This window comes from Chelmon rostratus, chromosome 8 (genome assembly GCF_017976325.1).
Source record: "Chelmon rostratus isolate fCheRos1 chromosome 8, fCheRos1.pri, whole genome shotgun sequence".
NCBI classification, from domain to species: Eukaryota; Metazoa; Chordata; class Actinopteri; order Chaetodontiformes; family Chaetodontidae; genus Chelmon; species Chelmon rostratus.
The window spans coordinates 1,667,326-1,688,678 of NC_055665.1; the positions used below are offsets into that span (position 1 = coordinate 1,667,326).

Here is a 21,353-nt window from a genome sequence, read left to right on the forward strand (position 1 = left end):
GCTCTGCCTGCCTGCAGTCGCTCGAGGAGGCTTCACATCGAGGACAGACTCTCCTGTTTTCATCTGCAAGATGTTTTAACAGCCCTCAGATGAATTTCGTCGGCGTTTCTGCCTCACTTTGCGCTCTGTATTTCAACAGATTTCAACACTCTTAAGCTTCGGGACGGCTTTGCAGCGCTACAATTAGGTTAGCGGTGGAGCCCACCGTCGCCTACAATGGATTTATAACGATCTGAGGGCTGCAGAGTGCTCAGGAGGCCACAACCACCGTAACAAAGTGCTTTGGTCGCGCGGATTTCAGCAGCCCTCCTCTGTGCAAATTTGCCAAAGTGGCGGCTTTGGAAGATTGGACCAAATTGGCCGAGTGTGTGTGTGTGTGTGTGTGTGTGTGTGTGTTGTTGTGCTGGATGAGTGTGTTCCTGGGTGTCTGAAAAGCTGGGTGTTTATCCACACAATGGAGCAAATCTGAGCCTTTGATCACCGGGCCGAGTCGCCAGATCTGCGGGGAAGTGTGTGTGCGTGTGTGTGTGTGTGTCTGTGTTTGTGTGTGTGTGTGTGTGTGTGTGTGTGTGTGTGTGTGTGTACAGATAATCAGCAGTGCGTTAAAGTTTATGACAGAAAGTGGCTTAACTCATTCAGTCAAAAATGCCCTTATTGCTATTATTATTATTGTATGTGTGTGTGTGTGTGCGTGCATGTGTGTGTGTGTGTGTGCGTGCATGTGTGTGTGTGTGTGTGCGTGTATGCGTGCATGCGAGTGTTTTTGGCCTTGTTTTCTGTGAGTGACAGGCCCCTGTGCTGATGGGTGGGAAGCCCTGTTGGCACTCTTGTGTTTATTTGATTTGAGTGCAGCATGAATGAAAACGTGTGAGTGGTCGCGAGTTGAGTCTGTTCTTTCCAAACTGGTTTGTCAGTTTAGATCCAGATCCAGACTGTTTCAGACGTGTGTCATCAGTGGGGGGGACGGTTAAAGATGGAGGCTCCAGTCTGGTCTGTGTCTGCTCTGTTAGCATCGTGGCTAACTGATGCTCAGTGAGAGATGAAGAGCTGCTGTGTTGTGTACATTTTCCACCAGTTGATTTATTGCATGATTTGTTTGAATTAAAAAAATGTAACTGTTGGCTGATCGATGTGCACGGCAGTGAAAGAAGTACTCAGCCCTGTTACTCAAGTAAAAGTAGCAGTACCACAGTGTAGAAATACTCTGTTACAAGCAAAAGTCCTGCAGAAACGTCTGTAAGAGCATCCAAATGTTTTTAGAGTCACAAAAGTAAAAGCACTCATCATGCAGACCAGTCCATTTTAGAAGAAAATGCATTAATAATAAACATTAATAATATATATCATATCACTGATATTGCAGCTGTACTGGGGGAGATCATCTCGATCTCTTTATACGCTGCTGTGTAGCTTAATCTGTGCTAATACATCACAATGTCTTTATCTCTGAGTGGATTTATGTTTTGTAGTAATAATCTGAATCTGCAAAGAAACTGATATTATCAATAAATGTACTGAAGTACAAAGTGCCTCTGAATTATAGTAGAGCAAAAGTATACAGTGGCAGAAAATGGAAATACTTGAGAAGTATAAATATCTCTGAATTGTAGAGTATTTGAGTAAATGAGGCTTCATCCCACCACTGATGTGCAGTGTCTCCTCACTCGGTTCATCAGACAAAGAAACACCACGTATTAATGTTAAATAATAGTATATTTAAAGGGAGGAGTCATTTTCCAGCCCACATTTTACACCACATGGCCAAAAGTCTGTAGACACCCTCACAGCGGGGTCACGGTCATGAACGTCCTACTTTAACAGCCCCCACTCTTCTGGTTTCAGTGCCGCTGCAGAGATTTACCCCCATTCAGACACCAGAGCATCAGTGAGGTCCGGCTCTGATCAGGTCTGGTCCACAGTCAGTGCTCCAGTTCACATCCCAGAGGTGCTGGACTGGGCTGAGGTGAGGGCTCTGTGCTGCCAGTTCTTCCACGCCAAGCGGGGAAAACCATAAATTCACACAGTTCAGTCAGGTGTGTGTGTCCAGCTCAGATCTTTATGGTTTCATTTTCATTTAGCTGCTAGCAGCTAGAGTTAGCAGTCAGCTGACCAACAGCTAGCATTAGCAGAGACATAACAATAGTCAGATTCTCCTAGTTAGACGTTTAAGCTCATCACATCAATATTTGAAGCTTCTAATGTTAATAGTGCTGAACTGGGACCTCGAGAGCACTCAGGTTTAGGTTTAGGGCCCTTTAGTACTCCGGAAAGAACAAAACAATCTGACTGGAGTCCCCCATGAACCTGACTGGAGCCACTTCTTTATTCTTAAGATGACTGTTGATACCGGGCGCAGATTTTAGGAAACATTTAAGCGAAGTGAAAACCTCTCAGGTTCTGTTAGAGACTAAAAATCTGCAACATTTTGCAGCAGCAGCCAATAGAAACGGAGATAATTTGTATGAGATGCTGCTGCAGTCACACATCAGAGGAATCAAACTGGAAACACAAACACGGCACCAAAATGTGACCGCTTCACACACAAACACACACAAACACACACAAACACACACAAACATGCAAAAGCATAAAAGCACACACAGCAGATTAAACTACACACGCACACACACACACACACACACACTCTCGGCACAGTGCAGCTTCCTGCCTTTGTTGATTATTCTCTCTCCAAATGATGGTGAGAGATAACAGATTTACCCACACACACACACACACACACACACACACAAACACACACACACACACACAAACACACACACACACACACAAAAACACACACACACAGAAGCACACACTGGAGTCAGAGTGAGGAAATCCCATCACGAGTTGAAAGCTCAAACATCAGACACACACACAGTCACACTCCGTCAGAACTGCTGAGGGTTTGTCACAGCGAGAGCCGGGCTGACACACACACACACACACACACACACACACACACGAAACACAAAGAAACACACTCACATACACACAGTTACCCAGATGTACAGCCAGTGGCTCCACAGCTGCACTCCTTCAAGTCCCTGGAGGTGACACAGAGAGAGCTGTCAATCACTCGAGAGCTATTTACAGGCCCCGCCCACCTGGGGACCCTCTGAACCAGCTGAGGATCAAACATTTCAAAACCATCTAACAATACTTTAAATTTAAAACCGTCTCAATAAAACACACAAATTATTAACAGACACACATGCTGTCCATGTAAAACAGGGGCGCACACACAGATGCCGATGAGCCCGCATGGTTCGAACACACACATCACACTCCCACAGTTGTCAGTGTTGGAGTTCCTCCATCAATAATCAACGAAGCACCACATTAAACTTTCACCGCTTTATTTTTTAATGGCTGACAAAAGTCCTCAGATATTCATAATTCAGACGACAGCCGCCGGTTCTCTCATCACATCACCGGATTCTTCTTCTTCAGTCGCCGTGACGACGCTCAGTCACAGACACAAACCGGCCATTGCACTGCTGCAAACCAGTCACCACTAATCTGAATCCAAAACCTTTCCAAAACTTTCAAAGACCTCTGCAGAGCCTCAGCACCTCCTCTCCAAAACCATGTAAGAGCCAACTAAAAGCTCTGAATCCCTCCGATGTCCCCACAAAACCTCATCCTCACCTCCTCAAACCTCCCGGAACACCTCAAAAACCTCCCAAAACCAAACCATCAGCACCAGCACAAACTTTCCCAACCCACCAGGGACTCATTTTAATCTAAAACCTAAATGTCACCAGGAACCTTTCAAACTCTCTTCAAACCCCCAACCAAGACCTCTTACAAGCATCTCACAAGACCAAAACCAATTCAGTCACCTCAAACTATCCTCACAAAACCTCCACCCCAACATCCCGTATGTAAACACTTAAACCACAAAAACCTGAACCAGTGTGCAAAATAATTCCAAACTGTCCAAAACTTCATTCAAACCTACCCTAAACCCTCTCGGTCCCCCTCCAGAACTTTTTCTCATCTGTTCTAGTCCAGTCTACACTGATTATTAGGGAGTCCAGTCCAGTTTTAGAAGGTCAGGTCTACTCTGGTCTACACAGGCCTCATCTGGTCTTGTCTTGTCTTGGTCTAATCTGCTCTGGTTGCCTAATCTGGTCTGGTCTAGGTCTGTTCCATCTGGTCCAGTCCCATTTGGTCTGGTCTGAGTTGATCTGGTGAGGTGTGGTCAGTTATAATAGGGTCTGATCTGGTCCGGTCTGGTTTGGTTTGGTTTGGTCTCAGTTGATCTGCTAAGGTGTCGTCAGTTATAATAGGGTCTGATCTGGTCTGGTCTGGTTTGGTTTGGTCTGGTCTGAGTCAATCTGGTGAGGTGTGGTCAGTTTTAATCAGGTCTGATCTGGTCTGGTTTGGTTTGGTTTGGTCTGGTGTCAGTTGATCTGGTGAGGTGTGGTCAGTTATAATCGGGTCTGGTCTGGTCTGGTCTTGTTTGGTCTGGTCTGGTCTCATGCGGTCCTGCTCTTTATTTTTCAGGTGATTTAACAGATTTACTGTCTGAAGATTTTTTTCATCGGTTTTTAGCTGTCCTTTCATGTTTCCTCCCTTTCTTGTCGTCTTTTCATCTTCTGGTGTAACTCTTGCAGAACCAATCTGACCGTCTCACACACACACACACACACACACACACACACACACACACACACACACACACACATCAAATATCTTCCTCTGATTGCTGAAACTCTTCTTGTTATTTTTTCAGTCGGTACAGCTCCACCCGTCTGCTCCTCCAAGCAGATTAAAACTAACGCTACAAGTTATCAGTAAATCCTGTTCGACCCGTCCGGTTGCCCCACTTCCCATGATGCCTTTTTCCATCTGGCCAATCAAGAGGGGGGATCAGACAGAGGAGTTCAGTTGACTGATTTTTCCGTTGGTGTTTGATTTTAGCTGCCGGACCTGTTTTCGCTCGTCTCTCTTCTCTTTTTTTCTTTCCTTTGCCCCATTTTTCGCTCTTTTCCTTGACGTGCTCCCCCCTCCAGCGCTTTTCTTGTCTCCCCCCTCTCTTTCTTCCAGTGTCATTGATCCTCTGTGCAGCCATGTCAATAGAAATCAGGCCTGTGGATCCAGTGTTCGTCTGCGTGGATTGAACTCGGGGGCCGCCGGGGCTCCTGAACGCAGCGCCGGGGGCCCCGCGGGGCTCTGAGTTCCCCTCCGTGGGAAACGGGGATCCTCGCTGCCAACCGGAGCGAAACGGCGCTTAGTCTCAGCCTCGGTTCGCTGGGAACTGAACAACGACGGCTGATGCAATGATGTCATCAGTTTGCTTTGTGGACACAGCGGCCATATTTAATTTATGTCGCTCCAAAGTCTCATCTGATCCCATTTTTTTGATCTCCAAACCTCCAGTTTGTGTCGTTGCAGCAGCTGGACGTCACTATTAACACACTCTCACAGCGTTACACTCGGCTCCAGACAAAGAATCGAAAGTTCTGATCAAAACATCAAGATTGATATTTATTCTGCTGATTGATAACAGAGCACATGAGCAACGTTACACAGAGCTAGACATTAGCATATTAATACAGTATAATTTGCTTTTCGTACAGCTCCGTCTGTCTGCTGTGAGAAACACAACCTGGACCAGCTCACACAGGACTGCACGTCCTGGTCTGGTCCAGCCTCACCTCTGTATTATCTGGTCTGCTCCAGTTCCAGCCGGTCTGGTGTGATCTAGATTAGTTTTGTTGGGTCTATTCGATTCTCTAGCTGTCTTCATGTTCCTAACGAGTAATTTCCCTGACGATTAAACAGAAGCTCAAACTAATCGACTGGTCTAAAAGTTAGAAAACACTCAGGAAACACTGAGCCCAGTTTCACCTGTACGGTTAAAAGTTGTCTGACTGAATGAATCTGTTTTATTTTAAACATATTCATGGCTCGGTGGTTAGCAGCGTCGCCTCACAGCTAGAAGTTCCCTGGTTCGATCCCGCCTGGGGTCTTTCTGTGTGGAGTTTGCATGTTCTCCCTGTGCAGCGTGGGTTTTCACCGGGTTCTCCGGCTTCCTCCCACAGTCCAAAAACATGCTGAGGTTAATTGATGACTCTAAGTTGTCCGTAGGTGTGAATGCGTGGTGTGCTTGGTTGTCTGTCTATATGTGTAGCCCTGTGGTAGGCTGGCGACCTGCCCAGGGTGTCCCCTGCCTTCGCCCGAGAGACAGCTGGGATAGGCTCCAGCCTCCCTGCAAAGGATTCAGCGGTGTATAGATAATGGATGGATGGAACGTATTCATCACATTTTCCAATAACCAAATCATATTTGAAATGTGGTTCAAATGGAAAGTTTCAGTGTCCAGCAGGATAAAAACTATCAAATGTCCCTGTCAAATATTATCCATGTTTTTGCCGCTGACTGTTCAAAGTGTCTGACAGCGTTCTGGGAAGGATCCTGACAGAAGTAAAGCTTGTAGTGAATGAGGAAGATCTTCTGGCTGTTGGAGCTGTTGTATCGCTCTCGCCAAAGCCACCAGACTCCCTTCACTGAAACATTTTATCATCATTCAAGTCTTCAAACACAGCTCACAAAAAACCTTCTCGGTTCGTCTTCCACTGTTCCAACAATCATCACCAACTAAATAAACCTTAAATTCATTTTCCACCGTCATGTCAATCCTGCCATGTGTTTTGAATTATGACGCACAATAATAGTAAGAATAAGTTTAACCGACCAGCGAGGGCTGCACCTTCCGATCGACCAATCACAAACATCCTAACTTCACGTATCTGCAGTTTATCTGCTCAGCACTGGATGTGAATGTCTTTCCCCTCCTTTCCGTTTGTGTTGTCGTCTCTCCGTCTCTCCGTCCTCCTCCACCTTTTCCTCTCCGACCACAGAATTAAACCCTAATTGAGTTTTGATGTTGCTGTTCACTCCTGCACACTCCAGAGAGTCCAGAGGTCGTCCACGTCTCCTCCAGGACTTATAGCTGACATCAGTGGTCAGGAAGCAAGCAGGGCAGACACACACGCACACACACACGCACGCACACACACACACACACACACACACACGCACACACACACACACACACACACACACACACAAGCCTCCATCCCTGAAAGACGACCTGAAAAGTAAAACCGAGCTGATAAATAATAATAGAAATCATCAGATCTTCTCTGACGTTATTTGTGCAGCCGAAGCCTAAAAGCAGGACCCGGACTTCACAACATCAGACTCAGAGTCCGGTTTTATCCCTCGACACGAGGACGAGCCGACAGAAACCCTTTTTGTCCGAACCGTCACAGTATTTTAGTCGGACACCTTCTGCAACCGGTTCAGCGCCGTCCGGGTCGGCTTTGCTCCGGCCGAGTCTGCTCTGCTCTGGTCTGTTCTAGCCCAGATTGGTCCCGTCCAGGCCTAGTTTGGTCTCGTGCGGTCCAGCCTGTATAGCCTGGTCTGGTTCAGTCTGAAAAACGTTCAGAACGTCTGTTTTTAGCTTTATCCTGTTATTGAAGCTGCAAACATGAGGTGCTGAAGAGCCAGTAAAAAATCATTATGGTTGGAATAAAGTAACGTGAAGAGTGAAAGAGGGTTAATCGTATATGTTTTTGGATAAATACGATGTTGCTCTGAACTTGCTTTGTTAAATTAAACCTCAGTTTGGAGAAATAATCAGTTTTTCCTTCAGAAACTTCAGCTCAGTCGTGATAACTGACCGCCGCATGGCGTCGTTTGTCTGTGTGTGTTCTGCCTCCAAACAGGCAGATTTATGCATTGATTTTTCATTTTCTCTTCGTTTATTATTCTCATCATTATCTGCCTTGTTATCGTCACTTTAAACTCGTCTCTCTCCGTCTCAGACTCTCCAGCCTCCGTCCTCCCCCCCCCCCCTCTCTTTCATCCCTCTCTCTCTTCATCAGCAGTGAAAAATGGGGCTTAATTAACTGTGTGCCTGCAGGACTTTGGCTTTCTGTGTGTGTGTGTGTGTGTGTGTGTGTGTGTGTGTGTGTGTGTGTGTGTGTGCGCAGAGGTAAAGTAGGCCAGTCTATAAGGTGGTTAATTAGGATGCAGCAGGCCTCTGTCCGCTGGCTCCCAGGGACCAGATGGAGAGCCGGGTTCACAAACAGAGGAGGGTTTGTCCGACGATATTTTCACTTTCACCTCGACTTGACTGCGGAACCAGAATCCAGACTGAAGGCTCGGCTCCTCCGTTCATCACTGGATCACTTTTCCATCATTCTTGCTGCTCTGAGGTCAGACTGTCGTCAGTCAGTCACAAACAGCGAATCACTGCAGAGTGTTTGCAGATACTGATTTTACATCTACACAAAACATAAACATGTTTGGCAATGATTCCTTGTATCTGACGACTGATCAGTAGATCCTCCATCCATGCTGGTGTCATGGCGACTGGATCCGCTCACAGCTGGAGCTCTTCATCGAGTCGTCTTCTCATGTTTCTTGTTTATTTATTGGATTTATTTTTTTTTAACTGGGTTTCATTCTCGTCTGTTTTAATCTTTTGGGTTTGTGCTGTTTGCTCTTCTTATTGTCGTGAAGCACTTTAAGAGTTCGTTATTATCGTCAGTTTGAACAATAAATCTGTGAATAAATACCAATAAATAGATTTCAAATATGCTATATACAGTAAAAATGCAGCATACACACACACACACACACTCACACACGCACACACACACACACACTCACACACACACACACACACACACTCACACACGCACACACACACACACACTCACACACGCACACACACACGGTAACACAAAGCCAGAGTGCCTTCACATGTCAAAGAGACTTAACATGTCGCCCCGGCAACCGGTGCCACAGGAACACCTGCACCCTGAGAGTCACCACAGAGACGCATCCCACACTGTCAATCACACACACCATCACACACACACACAATGAGTGCACATTTGTCTGTGTGTGTGTGTGTGTGTGTGTGTGTGTGTGTGTGTGTGTGTGTGTGTGTGTGTGTCCTGTGGTGTTCAGGTGACACAGATCTCTCAGATCTTCCTCAGGGGCCAACACAGCTGTGTCTGAACTCACCTGATGCACACACACACACACACACACACTCACACACACACACACACACACGTCAGGGTTAAAAGGGATCAAGTGTCGCAGGTCTCTGTGTGAAGGGCTGATTCAACATGTTTTAACTCCTTTCTGAAAGTATCTATAATTGAAGTATTTTGAAGTATTTCCATGAACACACAGCCGGCTGTTCGAGCCGTGTCGGGTCCAGGCCTCCGTTGTCAGTTTGTTCGGGTATGAAGGACGCCATCGATGCAGCGTCCGTAGCTTCCTGAGCCTCACAGGCTTCGAAGACTGAGCAGGAAGTGAGCTGATCCTTTATGACTCCAGCACAGCAGAATCACGATGTGACTCACGAGAGCCAATAAACAGCAAATATTGATCACTTCATCTTTAACTTTAACGTCCCTGAAGGAGTCTGACCTGCAGGGAACTCGCTGCTTCTCCTCCCTCGAGTTGAAGGTGTCTGAGGTGATCTGGGGGTCTGTGAGCTGGGATTGTTTTTGGCTCTCTGCTCGTTTAGTCTTTCATTCCTCTGACACCTTCCTGCACTTTTCTTCTCATCTTCCCTCGTTTTGTCGGCTGTTTTTAGCTCAGTTTGTTTCTCTCGCTGCGCTGCGTCGCAGGTTGTGACAAACCGGTTTGTTAAAAGCACTTTATAAATAAACACGACTCGCACTTTAATCACCTTTCATCATCGGCTGTGTGACAACCTGTGGGCGCGACCACACTTTAATTTAATCCCCCCTCATCTTCCATCCCTCCCCTAATTGATGCTCTCGCGAGCGGCGGCGGCGGCGGCGGTTTGCTATTTCTGAAGCGGCGCTGGTTGGCTGCCACGGCTCCGCTTCACGCTGAATACATCAGCCGCCATTCAAGTCAGAGACTCAGAGGAGAAAGACAGAAAATAGCTCTTCTCATTGTGTCTCCGTCCTCTCGATTCCGTCGCCTCCCGCTCTGATCCCGACACGCTGCGCGTCAGACAAACAAATCCCCCCCCCCCCCCCCCCCCCCCCAAACAAATAAATGAATTTAAATTAAAAGACAGCAGAATGGAGTACGGCGTAAACAAAGCACAATTCCCTTTCTCTTTTTAGCCGCGCTTTGCATAACAGGCCGTGACACGCTCTGCATTGAGATTCAAATGAGTAAGTGGCGGCTTAAGACGGACTTAGCTGCACTTCACTGGGACGATTTATCCGCTTCTATAAAGGACGCGTCATTCTCAACGCTTCCTGTTCGACCGGTTTAGGACGACACAGTGTTCTCTGTCAAACAGAGAGAGAGAGCTTTACGAAACTTTATTGATCTCTGCCAGGAAATCAGGCCACAGCCGCAGCGGCGCGGCGGATAAACAGGACGAACTCAAACACACACGGATCAGACGGCGAGAGTCAAACCTCCGCAAGCGCCGATGGCTGCGTCAGTGTGGAGATGTTCCGGCGGAGCCTTCGCCTCTGAAATGAGAAGCACCGTGACAAACATGGAGGGTGAAGAAAAACCAACACAGAACGATGTGACAGCAGTTCAGCAGGGACTCTGAGAGAGAGGGGGGGGGGCTGACGGCGGGGGGGTGGAGGAGAGGGAAGTTAAAGGATGGAGCTCTGTCGTTCTCTCTGCGTGGTGATCGGAGTGTCTCTAAAGCCACAAATACGTTGCTTTCTCTTATCATGGAATATCTTCTTCTTTGTCTTTGAGTGATGCCTCCATGCCTTCCCTCATCCCCTCTGAATGGGGGGGGGGGCCTCTTTGGGGCCGTCTGATCCACTATGTGGGAGACAGTCCTGCATGCTTCCCGCCAAAAAGGGAAGCGGCGTGCAGCCATGCGTTTGCCAAACTAACCGTTTATTCTCAATCCCTGAAGCTTTTAGTCCTGCAGACTTGAGACGAGCTGTTGGACGAAGGTGAAATCTCAGTGTCGAAGCGTTCATGGTCTCAGCTGGATTTCTGATGCGAAGCTTCAAGTTCTGAGCTTGTGGCTGCACAACAACGTTCGGACCAATTAGAGTCCAAAGAGGAACACAAATTTTTGTTGGAAAACAAAAATGGCGACTGCTAAAGAGGTTAGCGTAGATGCTGCTGTAGCATCGGTTCATCAGAGCTGGAGAATATTTCTTCACAGAGAGAAGAGCGTCTGGCGTCCACAAGAGTTTCACTCTCGTACTAAGTCATGTGGTTCATTCATGTGAGTGGTTGAAGCCTGTGATAGACAGATGGCTCATCCAATCACCTGCCATGACCTTTTGACGCCTTTCTGCATGATTCTGTGTAAGAAACCACCTGGTGCGCCAGGTTAGCTCCTCGCCGCTCATCATCAAACACCACCGACTGAATCTGTCGGCCATGTTTTCTGCAGTTTGGCCAGAAGGCTCTCAGACTGTCTGATTGACGGGGTGGCTTGCAGCACTGGTGCAGACTGACAGATTAGACGTGCAGAGCGCTGATTGACTGTGTTAACTGCTGCGGCAGCCTCAGAGGAACCACGTGGGCTGTTCAGCTCTTCAAACAGAATAAGAAATGTTTATACAAATGTGTTGATTTCATACATGTAGACCGTCAGCGTGCCCCGAGAGCTCTGAATTCCTCCTGATGTGGGGGTAACCCCCACATGACTCCGTATGTGAGTCCTTTAAACTCTTCATCGACTCGTCTCCTCGTGATCGTGTTTATAACGACGCCTTGAACTCTGACTGCGCCGAGAAAAGACAGTGAGACGGCTCCTCTAAGGTAAAACTGCGGTGCAGTTCAACAACAAGAAATTACCCCAAAACACAAGGGATTATGGGTAGAAGCTGAGCTAAGCTTACCTTGAGATTTGTGTCAGAATCACCTCAATAAAAAATACATAACGCGGAAACTGTCAGAAGCAGACATGGCAGGAAGTTCGTTAAATGCACTGAGATCATTTTACACTCTTCTCATGTCAGACTGAGATGTGAGAGAAGAATGACGCCACGCCTGAAAGCACAAACACGTCCATCCTCGTGTGGAAATGACTGAGAACCGTTCAGGTTTTCAGCCCTTCGTCATCTTGCTCGGCGCCGGCTGCAGCCCCGGGTCGGATGTTCCTCTGCAGTTTTGTATGCATGCGTGCGTGTGTTCAGTGAGCTCGACCCGAGTTCAGCGGCTCACATCAGAGATCGGCTCACCCTTCAGGCTGCTGAGGAGGCCGGGCGGAAGGATACAGGGGGCTGCTGCACTGTGAAGAGGCTGAACTCTGCTGCGTCGGGCAGGTAGTGATGACACCACCTGGACGGTGTCATCAGATAAAGTCTCCTCACACAGGATGAGACAATGAAAACCTGCTGCACCTCACTCCTGTGATACTAAATTATTCACCGCAACAGACAACGTGCAGACGGTTTAGCTTTTCTGACCCTCTTACCGGCTAAAAATGTAAAGTTTGTCCTGAGGTCGTCAATCAGGCTCATCGATCAGCCAATAGAAACCCGCCTTTTTAAAACACCTGTTTTCGGAACAAAATAAAAGCCCCCTCTGGCGTCACCAATCGTGGAAGCCACGAGCAGCATGTCTGTCAGGGGAAGGACCAACCTGACCTGCAGGGGCCGGCCCGCCCCCCTTTAAAACCACCTGGCCCCACGCACAGCGCTCTGTTCCCCATGAGATCACCTGAGCTGAAGCAGCTGTTGAGGAATTCTCTTATCGAGGACTATTCTTTTCAGCTCGTTGTGGATTTACACCTGTTTCATGGGTCTGTAGCCACTGCCGGCCATCAGACAGACAAGCCGAGCAAACAGCCCATAATGCAACACTTTGACGTAGCAGGCTCACCAGATCTCCCTCCATTCGAGCAGAATCTCTTCTGTCGTGAAAGCTCGAGTCTTTACTCCTCAGACATAATGTCCCATTGAAAAGACGAGGTTTGAGGACGTGACGTGGCTCCAGCAGCAGCATCATGAAGCCGAGGTGCTGCAGCTTCACTGCGTCGTTCGTTAAACGTCATTATTCTGTCAGTGACCTTTCATCAGCCTGCAGGAGCGAAGGAGGCGTTTTCCTCTCCTCGCGCCTCCGCGCTCCTCCTCGCGGACGCGTCTTTCCGTGCAGATAGGTTGTGTTGACCGCCGGCGCCGCGTCCGAACGTGTTGATGTTTATCACGATAATGGGACAGATTCCATTTGGCTTTAATACGCAGCCCACAGCGCAGCATATGTAAAACAACAGACAGAAATAGACGCGATTATTCTGGATTTTATGAGAGACTGAAGACTGAAGACCAGCGACGCAGAAGAAGACAGAGGAGCACTGAGCTGGAAGGCTTCTCCTTCATCACCTCGTCTTCTCCTCCTGCTCCTCTTAACTCTGTGGTGGTGAAGGAGGAGTGGGATTGTTCTTAAAGACAAATCTTTATACCTCCTTCTCCATACTCTCTTTTCTCCTCCTCTCCTCCTCTCCTTCATCCCCATCTCTTCCCTCTCCTCCTATTCTTTTGTCTTCTTCTTCCTGTCCCCTCTCCCTCTATCAGCTCCTCTCCTTCGCTCGTTCCTCCTCCTCCTCCTGCTCTCAGTTTGTTGACAGTGCCTCAGTGACGATATAAAAAGACGGAAACAGAGGAAGATGCTGTGGTGTTTTCACCTCCGCTCCTCCTCCTCCTCCTCCTCTGTCTCCTCCTCGTCTCTCTCCTCTGAAGTGAAGTTTTCTCTCTTGTTCGGCTTGTTGTCTCCTTCGCTGCAGTGAAACAACACAGGCGCCAAAACAACAGCGAGCGCCGAAGCAGCTTCAAACCAAACAAATCCCTTCTCAAAACCAGACGGCTCAAAGAAAAGACGCGAAGAGAGAAGAAGAAGAAGAAGAAGAGGAAGAGCGAGTAGACTCATATATGCAGACAAACATGCCTGTGTGTGTGTGTGTGTGTGTGTGTGTGTGTGTGTGTGTGTGTGTGTGTGTGTGTGTGTATTTCTGACTGGGCGAATGGGAGTTCCTGCTGTTTGGATGTCGCTGTGTGATCTTCTGAAAGTTTTGTTGTTTTATTTTGGAGGAGCCGCTCGCCTTTCTCCCTTCCTCCCCGTCACTCCATCGCTCTTGTCTTCCCGAGTGGCGGCGCGGAGATGAAGGATGAGAAAACACGGCGGATGTCGAGCAGAAACGTCACCTCATCCCCTTTGGCTGCAGCGGCTCGGCTTTCATGCCGCAGTCTGAACAAGCGGCGCTAGCTTAGCTAACAAGCTGCGTCGCTACAAAGCCGAGGCAGACAACAAAAGCAAGCGGTTACAGCGCAAGCTAGCAAACTAAAATACACAAAACAACAGCTGTTCCCTCGTTTTCTGAAGGAATAAAAAACACACTGATGCAAACAATGTGGTTCAAAATGACAATTAAAAACCTGATGTTGCTGCTAATGTGAGTGTGTGATTGGTACATCTTCAACCACAGATTGAAGCTGAAAGCCTGCAAAGGCATCAAAGGTGTCAAGAATCATCATGGAAGCAGCTCTGCAGAACTTTTTAGCCTCTTTTAGATCCAAGTTTTGAAGCTGTTTCCATCAAACAAGCTCTGACTGAAAACTTCCTGCCCAGTTTGTGAAGAAAGTGGAGTCATCAGCAGCTAAAGAGACGGATCATCCTCTCAGGAGAAGGCGGAGACCAAACCAGAGCAATAAGGAGAGTGAATATTTGGACTTGCGTTCATTAAGATTGTAATGGGACGATCATGTCGCTGACACTTCAGCAACTTTAAAGGGACTAACGTGAGAACTGAATTTAGCGGTTGTTGTGGCTCCTCTGGTCCGTCAGTGGCATCGGATCCAGCTTATTTCGTAAAGGCCTGATCACAAACCTGGTCGCCGTCTGACTGCTGACATGTCACCATGCGTTTCTTTCACCGGGGAGGTTTTTCCTCCGTCACTCTCTCCCTAACCTGTTTGCATGTGTTGCTTCTGGCCACATCTCATAGAGCTGTCATCTCATTGGTTGCGCCCTGAAAGGTCGGCATATATAATCGATATAAGTGGATGTGAAGGTGTGTGAGTGTGTGTGTGTGATGGGCTGTAATGTTGGATGGAAAAAGCAGTTTTGGTCCAAAGATCACTGCTGTAATTATGGCCCAAAATCTACATCGACTACACAAAGTAAACCGTCTCTCTGTCTTCTCTCTCCAGGTGATGAGTCATACCTGTGCAGATTGACTCTGAGCATGCCCAGCCAGGCTGACATGCAGTGGGCGATGTTCCCCTCGCCTTACCTGGGTGCTGTGGGTCCCGACGCCACGCCTGGCTCTGCAGTGTACCGACTGTCGGCACGGCAACGGGATGGAACAGTTGGACAAACCCAGTATTTCCTAGTGGACGGTGAGGAGAGTCTTTTATTTTCTGTATTTCCTCTTTTCTTTTTTTTTTTTCCTGTTTTTGTTTATGAGAATGGACACTGTATGGCCAAAAGTATGTGGACACCCGTGTTTTTGCTGTTTTGAGCTGGTCCCCTGAGATCTAATGCAGGGCAAAAGGCTGCAGGGAAGAGGTTGTTAAGACCCTTTGGTCATAAAAAACACAATTTCAAATGCATGAAAAGATGTTAAAGATGTTTGAGGATCCATATTCACCTGTTTTCTGCTCTTTGCAGCGTATGTAAAAATTTGTTAGCAGACCTTCTCGCTCCATCTCGGTTTCCTGAAGCCCGTCATGCGTTTGCTGCCGCTCTTATCTCCCGCCTGTATCTGTAATTAGGTCCGCTGCTGCTCCGCCAGGCACTCTGTGACAAACCTGTTTTGTTCAAAGGAGAGATTTATAAATAAAATTTGACTTGTTGAATTTCAATTACCGTCAAGTCAGAGAGGGAGAGAAAAACGCACATAAACGGCGTGGAGCTGCACTGTTAATCGCTCCCTGGGGCAAAGAAAGCTCCCAGATTCGGGAATAATAGGAAAGTCTCTGGAGATGCAGCGAGTGGGAGGGTGGGCGGATGGGCGCCGGTGGCTGTGGATTTTTTATTTTTTATAATATTTTACAGGAGAAGAGGAGAAGGAGAGAGGAGGAAGGAGCGAGGAGAGATATTTTGAGAGCTAATTTCTGATGCTTTCACATTAAGGGCTTCTAACTTCCCTTTGGCGTAATGTGACTACATGTGTACCAACGAATAATCCAATAATTTACATTGAAAATGTTTTTAATATCATGCCAGTATGGAAATATATTCACTCAGTGTGCGTGAGGCCAATTAGTAGCTTTAATATGATTTCACTGCGTTTGAGGATCTTAGATTTACAGTTTGTGTGACAGTCAGCTTGTTTTTAAAGAAGTTAAATTTCTGTAAAGTTGTTATTGAAGGAATTCTCTGAATTTTGACAGATGATGAATTCAGATTCATGACAAACAGGTTGTGTAGGAAGGATAATCTCCAGCTTATAATGATATAACAACAATGGCTCTCTGATTTCACACATTTCAGGCCAACAAATGCTGCCTGAAATGACGACTGTTTAGTAGATTTTAACAGCTGCAGCTAATGAGCTAACGCTAGCATTCTGTAATGTTTCCCGCTCACTCATATCAAAGGGGAATCTTGTTAAAGGGGTTTAAATATTCATCCCAGGTGTTGGTAGGTGTGTCTAACCTTCAGACAGAGCTAGCTGTTCCCACCTGCTTCCAGTCTTTATGCTAAGCTAAGCTAAAATAAGCTAAGACAGCCGCATCCTGACTCCAGCTATTTTACACACAAACATTAAAACTCCTGTCCATCTTCTCTTCTAACGCTCTTCCAACGTGTCGAGTGATTTCTTTGAGGTCAAATTTGTTCATGTAAAATTTGTACAGGTGAGGCAGGACTGACCTGTGAGAGCCTTAAAGGGACAGTTCACCTGTAATGCTGTTTATCCATCCGGATTGTTTTGGTGTGAGCTGCTGAGATATCGCCTGCCTTCTGTCGCTCAGCTCGAGCTACTCGAAGCAGCAGCAACGCCTCTTTCCTACAGGTAGTTACAGGTTGATTTGGGGTGAACTGTCCCTTTAATCTCCTCCAGAGAGACTCAGATGAACTCTTGTCAGAAAAATGTCTCCACAAATAGACGGAGGAGGAGGAGGAGGAGGAGGAGATGATTGACAGGTTGGATGCAGCTGCTGCTGGTTCAAAACCCTCTGGTCAACAGCTGGGATCCCTCTCCTCCTTTCCTCCATCCTTTTCTCTGTCCATCTCTTCCTCCCTCTCTCCTTCATGTCACTTCTTACTTCCTCTTCCTCGACTTATTTGTGTCATATCTTCGCCTCTCCTTCCCTCTCCTCTTCTTCTGTCCACTCCTCATCACCTCTTTCCTGCCTTTCCCTCCGTCTCTGTGTTTGACCCGGAATCACCTGCTCAGTTTCATGAATGTTTGACACTTAAGTAAAGACTTCCTGTCTCCGTCCGTCCAGGTGGGGAGGAGTGCTTCGAGGTGGATCGACGCTCTGGTGAGATCAGGACCACGGGACGACCTCTGACCCCCAGTAAGGAGTATCTGCTGCGGGTGCAGGCGATGGACGGGCGCGGTCGTAAAGGCCCTCCGGCCACGGTGGCCGTCCTGGCGGGCTACCGGCCGCCGCAGTTCACCAACTCCACCTACAGCCTGAACGTACCCGAGAACAAAGCCGTCGGCCAGCCGTGAGTCCAAACACTGGTCCTCCTGGGGGGTCAGTTTCATATCACGCTGATCTCTGTCCACGGTCGATGTTTAGAGTCAAAGCAGGATGCAGCAGAACGGGTGGAGGTCTTATGGCTTTGTCATCATTAATTGGTGGTTAGTTATATGAAACAGGGATTTTAACTTTTATTTTCCTGAACTGATAACAGACAAAATAACACACAGACCCCCCCCCAAAGTCTGGAGCTTTCAGTCATGTGACATGGTGTTCATCAGCCGGGTGGAGACGGATCTGCTGACTTCTGAGCTCCGCAGGTCATGACTTCTTCCACTGCACGTTTAGGACCTCATCTTCAGCTTCAACATATACACACGTACATATATTATTACAAGTATTTGTAATAATGTGTTTTTCTGCATACTACACAGTGTGTCATATACATACAGACCATAGTATATGTACTGCAAGTAGGACTGTATTTTATCTAGTAATGTGTGTTGATATTTATTTTCAGTGTTTTTACACACACACACACATTAAATTAGCACTGGTATTGCAGTGTATAGATTAATATCGTAGTAATAGAAGTACTTGTAGTATTATATCCAGTATTAGAAGAAGGAGTTTTCTTCTGCTCTGTGTGCATTTATGAGCACAAGTGTGTGTCTTTGTCCTCCATAGTTACAGAAACATCATTTACATTCCACCGCCTCAAATACTGTGTGTGTGTGTGTGTGCGTGCGTGCGTGCGTGCGTGCGTGCGTGCGTGTGTGTGGCCAGCTCTTTGGCTTTGCATGTCATGTGATGCATGAAAAGATGAGCCCTGTAGAGCGAGACAAAAGGAGGAGGAGGAGGAGGAAGGAGGCTGAGGTGGAGAGACGGGGAGAGACGGGGAGAAAGATGGAGGAAGGGATGAGAAGGAGGCAGAGGAGGAGGGGCAAAGGATGGAGGGATGAGAGGAGGAGGAGGAGGAGGAGGACAGGGGTGGATGGATGAAGAGAACCCAGATGTATGAGTGTGGCCCGAGGCTGAGAATTTGAAAGTGTGGCAAATTCAAATATTTATTAAAAGCGAGGTCTGGATAAACATGAAGGGGAGTGTGTGTGTGTGTGTGTGTGTGTGTGTGTGTGTGTGTGTGTGTGTGTGTGTGTGTGTGTGTGTGTGTGTGTGTGTGTGTGTGTGTGTGTGTGTGTGTGTGAATCCCTCAGGGCTGCTGGCGCAAAGCACATTGTATTAATATCCAAGTATCCATGCCACCCTATGAGCAGTGTGTGTGTGGGTGTCTGTGTGTGTCTGTGTCTGTGTGTGTGCCTCCATTATGTTCCTTTGTGTGTGTGTGTGTGTGTGTGTGTGTGTGTGTGTGTGTGTGTGTGTGTGTGTGTTTTAGTCAAATTGATTAACCAGGCTGTGATTCTGGAGTGATCTTCCTCACTCGATCAGTGTGTTTGACAGCGTCCTGCTGCCCCCTGGTCGGGAGAAAATCGTCTTTCTCAGCAAGCACTCGTGTCTGCACTCGCACTCGGCCCGAGTGCCGCCTCTGATCCCGAGTCCACATGTTGCCAAGTCTGGTCCAAATGATCCCAGCATGCATTTCACAACAACAAGCAGCAATGAGGAAGGACAGCCAGCGCACTGCTGTCAGCATCGTTACTGTCCCACTAAGTTCACTCCAGAGATGTTTTAGACAGTTTCAGTTTCATAAAGTTATCATATAATGCAAACATGAGCATCTGCGTTGGTGTTTTTTTAACGTGAACTCCAGACCTGCTGTTAGCTCTTCATCTCTGCTCGTCCTGATCGTAGCTTAGAAATGAGACTTTGTGGCTTCAGTAGCAGTTAGCATCAAGAAATTCAAGTTGAATTTCTTCTTTTTTTGACAGAGCTAGGCTAACAGCTGCCCCTTGCCTACAGTATTTGTGCTAAGCTAGGCTAAGCATGTCCTGGAGCTGTCTTAGTAATGGACGCACAGAGATTAAACTGACTGTGGCGGGTGGCTAACGAGGGTTTCACAGCTGATTTAAAGTGTTTTTGTCACCGTCTTGTAACCTCGCTCTCCCTCCACTTCCTGCCTCTCTGTGCCGCAGCGTCGCCGTGGTTCAGGCCGTCTCCTTCCAGAAGAAGAGTCTGTCCTACATGCTGCTGCTGAATCCTGGGAATCTGTTCAGCATCAACCAGGAGAGCGGAGCGCTCAGCCTCACCAGGGCCGTCGACTACGAGAGCGGACACAACCTCCACACCCTGCAGGTCCGCGCCACCGAACCCGACACCGGCCTCAGTGGCGTGGCGGAGGTACGAACACACGCGGTGACATGCTTAGCTACTGTCTGCACTACTGCAACATCTCAGGGGGTAAAACACGGCAGGGAAGAATCACCTCTGCTGACTGGTGGGCAGGTGGACACACTCGGTCATGTGACGGGCATCAGCGTATTACAGACAGGAAGGTCAGCGCAGTGTCATGTTGTTATATGAGCGCTCTCACAGCCCCTCTCCTCCTGATAAACAGAATAAATGCACATTAGGAGCCGGACGACTCACCACGCTCACGCCACAGAAGCAGACGCCGAGCCCCCCCCCCCCCCCCACCGCTGAAGACGCCGCTCTCAGATGAAAACTCATTAACTCCAGATGAGAGAAAGTGCTGCCGCTGAATCAGACGCCGTGATGCAACTGTTTCATTTACTGTTTATTCTGCTCGTGCGCTCATTATGCATGCGCAAAGCCAAACACGCGGCGCCGTTCGCCTCGTTTCTCCCGACGTCCCGTGAAGCCCTCATGACGAAAACTCCGTGAAAACTCAGCAGATCAAAGCTGCGCCCGAACCCGCCGCGATCACATCGGATCAGTTTGTGATCAGCACTTTGAGCTCCGTCGACTTTTTACAGAATTTTCAGCATTATGGATTAACTGTGGGTCCAGCACACACATGCACGCACACACACACACACACACACACACACACACTTACACACACACACACACGTACACACACACACACACACGCACACACACACACACACACACACACACACACACACACACACACACACAATGCTAAGTGCAGAAACCTGGCAGCCAAGTCTCGACTCCTATTCTTACAGTAAGCTCTTAAGACTTTACACAGCAGATAGCTACATCTGTTCCCATTAACACACACACACATGCTCACACTGCACACACACACACACACACTCACACACATGCTCACACTGCACACACACACACACACTCACACTCACACACATGCTCACACTGCACACACACACTCACACACTCTATTATTACCTGCTCTCAGTGTCCAGATGGTTCGCACAGACAGAGAATAGCTGCTAAACTACCAGCGTCCCCCAAAGGCCTCTGCTGCTCTATAAGCTTGGCTGGCTAATTCACTGTCAGGGCCCTGCGTGTGCATGCATGTGTGTGCCTGTACAGTGTGTGTGTGTGTGTGTGTGTGTGTGTGTGTGTGTGTGTGTGTTAGCCAGGTGTGTAGATAGCAGCGCTAACAGCACACTGTGCTGCAGCATCTGCAGTTTCTGTTGCCTTCAGCTTTTCGAGACATTTTCTAACCGTCAACATGAACTCGGCCTCGCTCGTTACAGCTTCATACTCCACTGATATTGCGTCTCTCTAACGGGCCTCTTCTGCAGAGTTACCGAGCAGCAAATGCTCTCCTGAAGCATAAAGATTTAAAAAAAATAAAATACTCGCGTCACGAGTTGTGTTGACTCGAGAACTTTCTTTCATTCG

The 21,353-nt window shown here is 47.8% G+C and overlaps 1 protein-coding gene across 1 annotated transcript in view; it reads left to right on the forward strand.

Annotated features, from left to right (window-relative positions):
- The window catches only part of si:dkey-22o22.2 (neural-cadherin), a 113,993-nt gene that overhangs the window by 34,501 nt on the left and 58,139 nt on the right, over positions 1-21,353 (forward strand). The window contains exons 2-4 of the mRNA XM_041941845.1: positions 15,156-15,344; positions 17,400-17,625; positions 19,691-19,895. Coding sequence (XP_041797779.1) covers positions 15,156-15,344; positions 17,400-17,625; positions 19,691-19,895 — 620 coding nt within the window. The remainder of the gene's footprint in view (positions 1-15,155; positions 15,345-17,399; positions 17,626-19,690; positions 19,896-21,353) is intronic.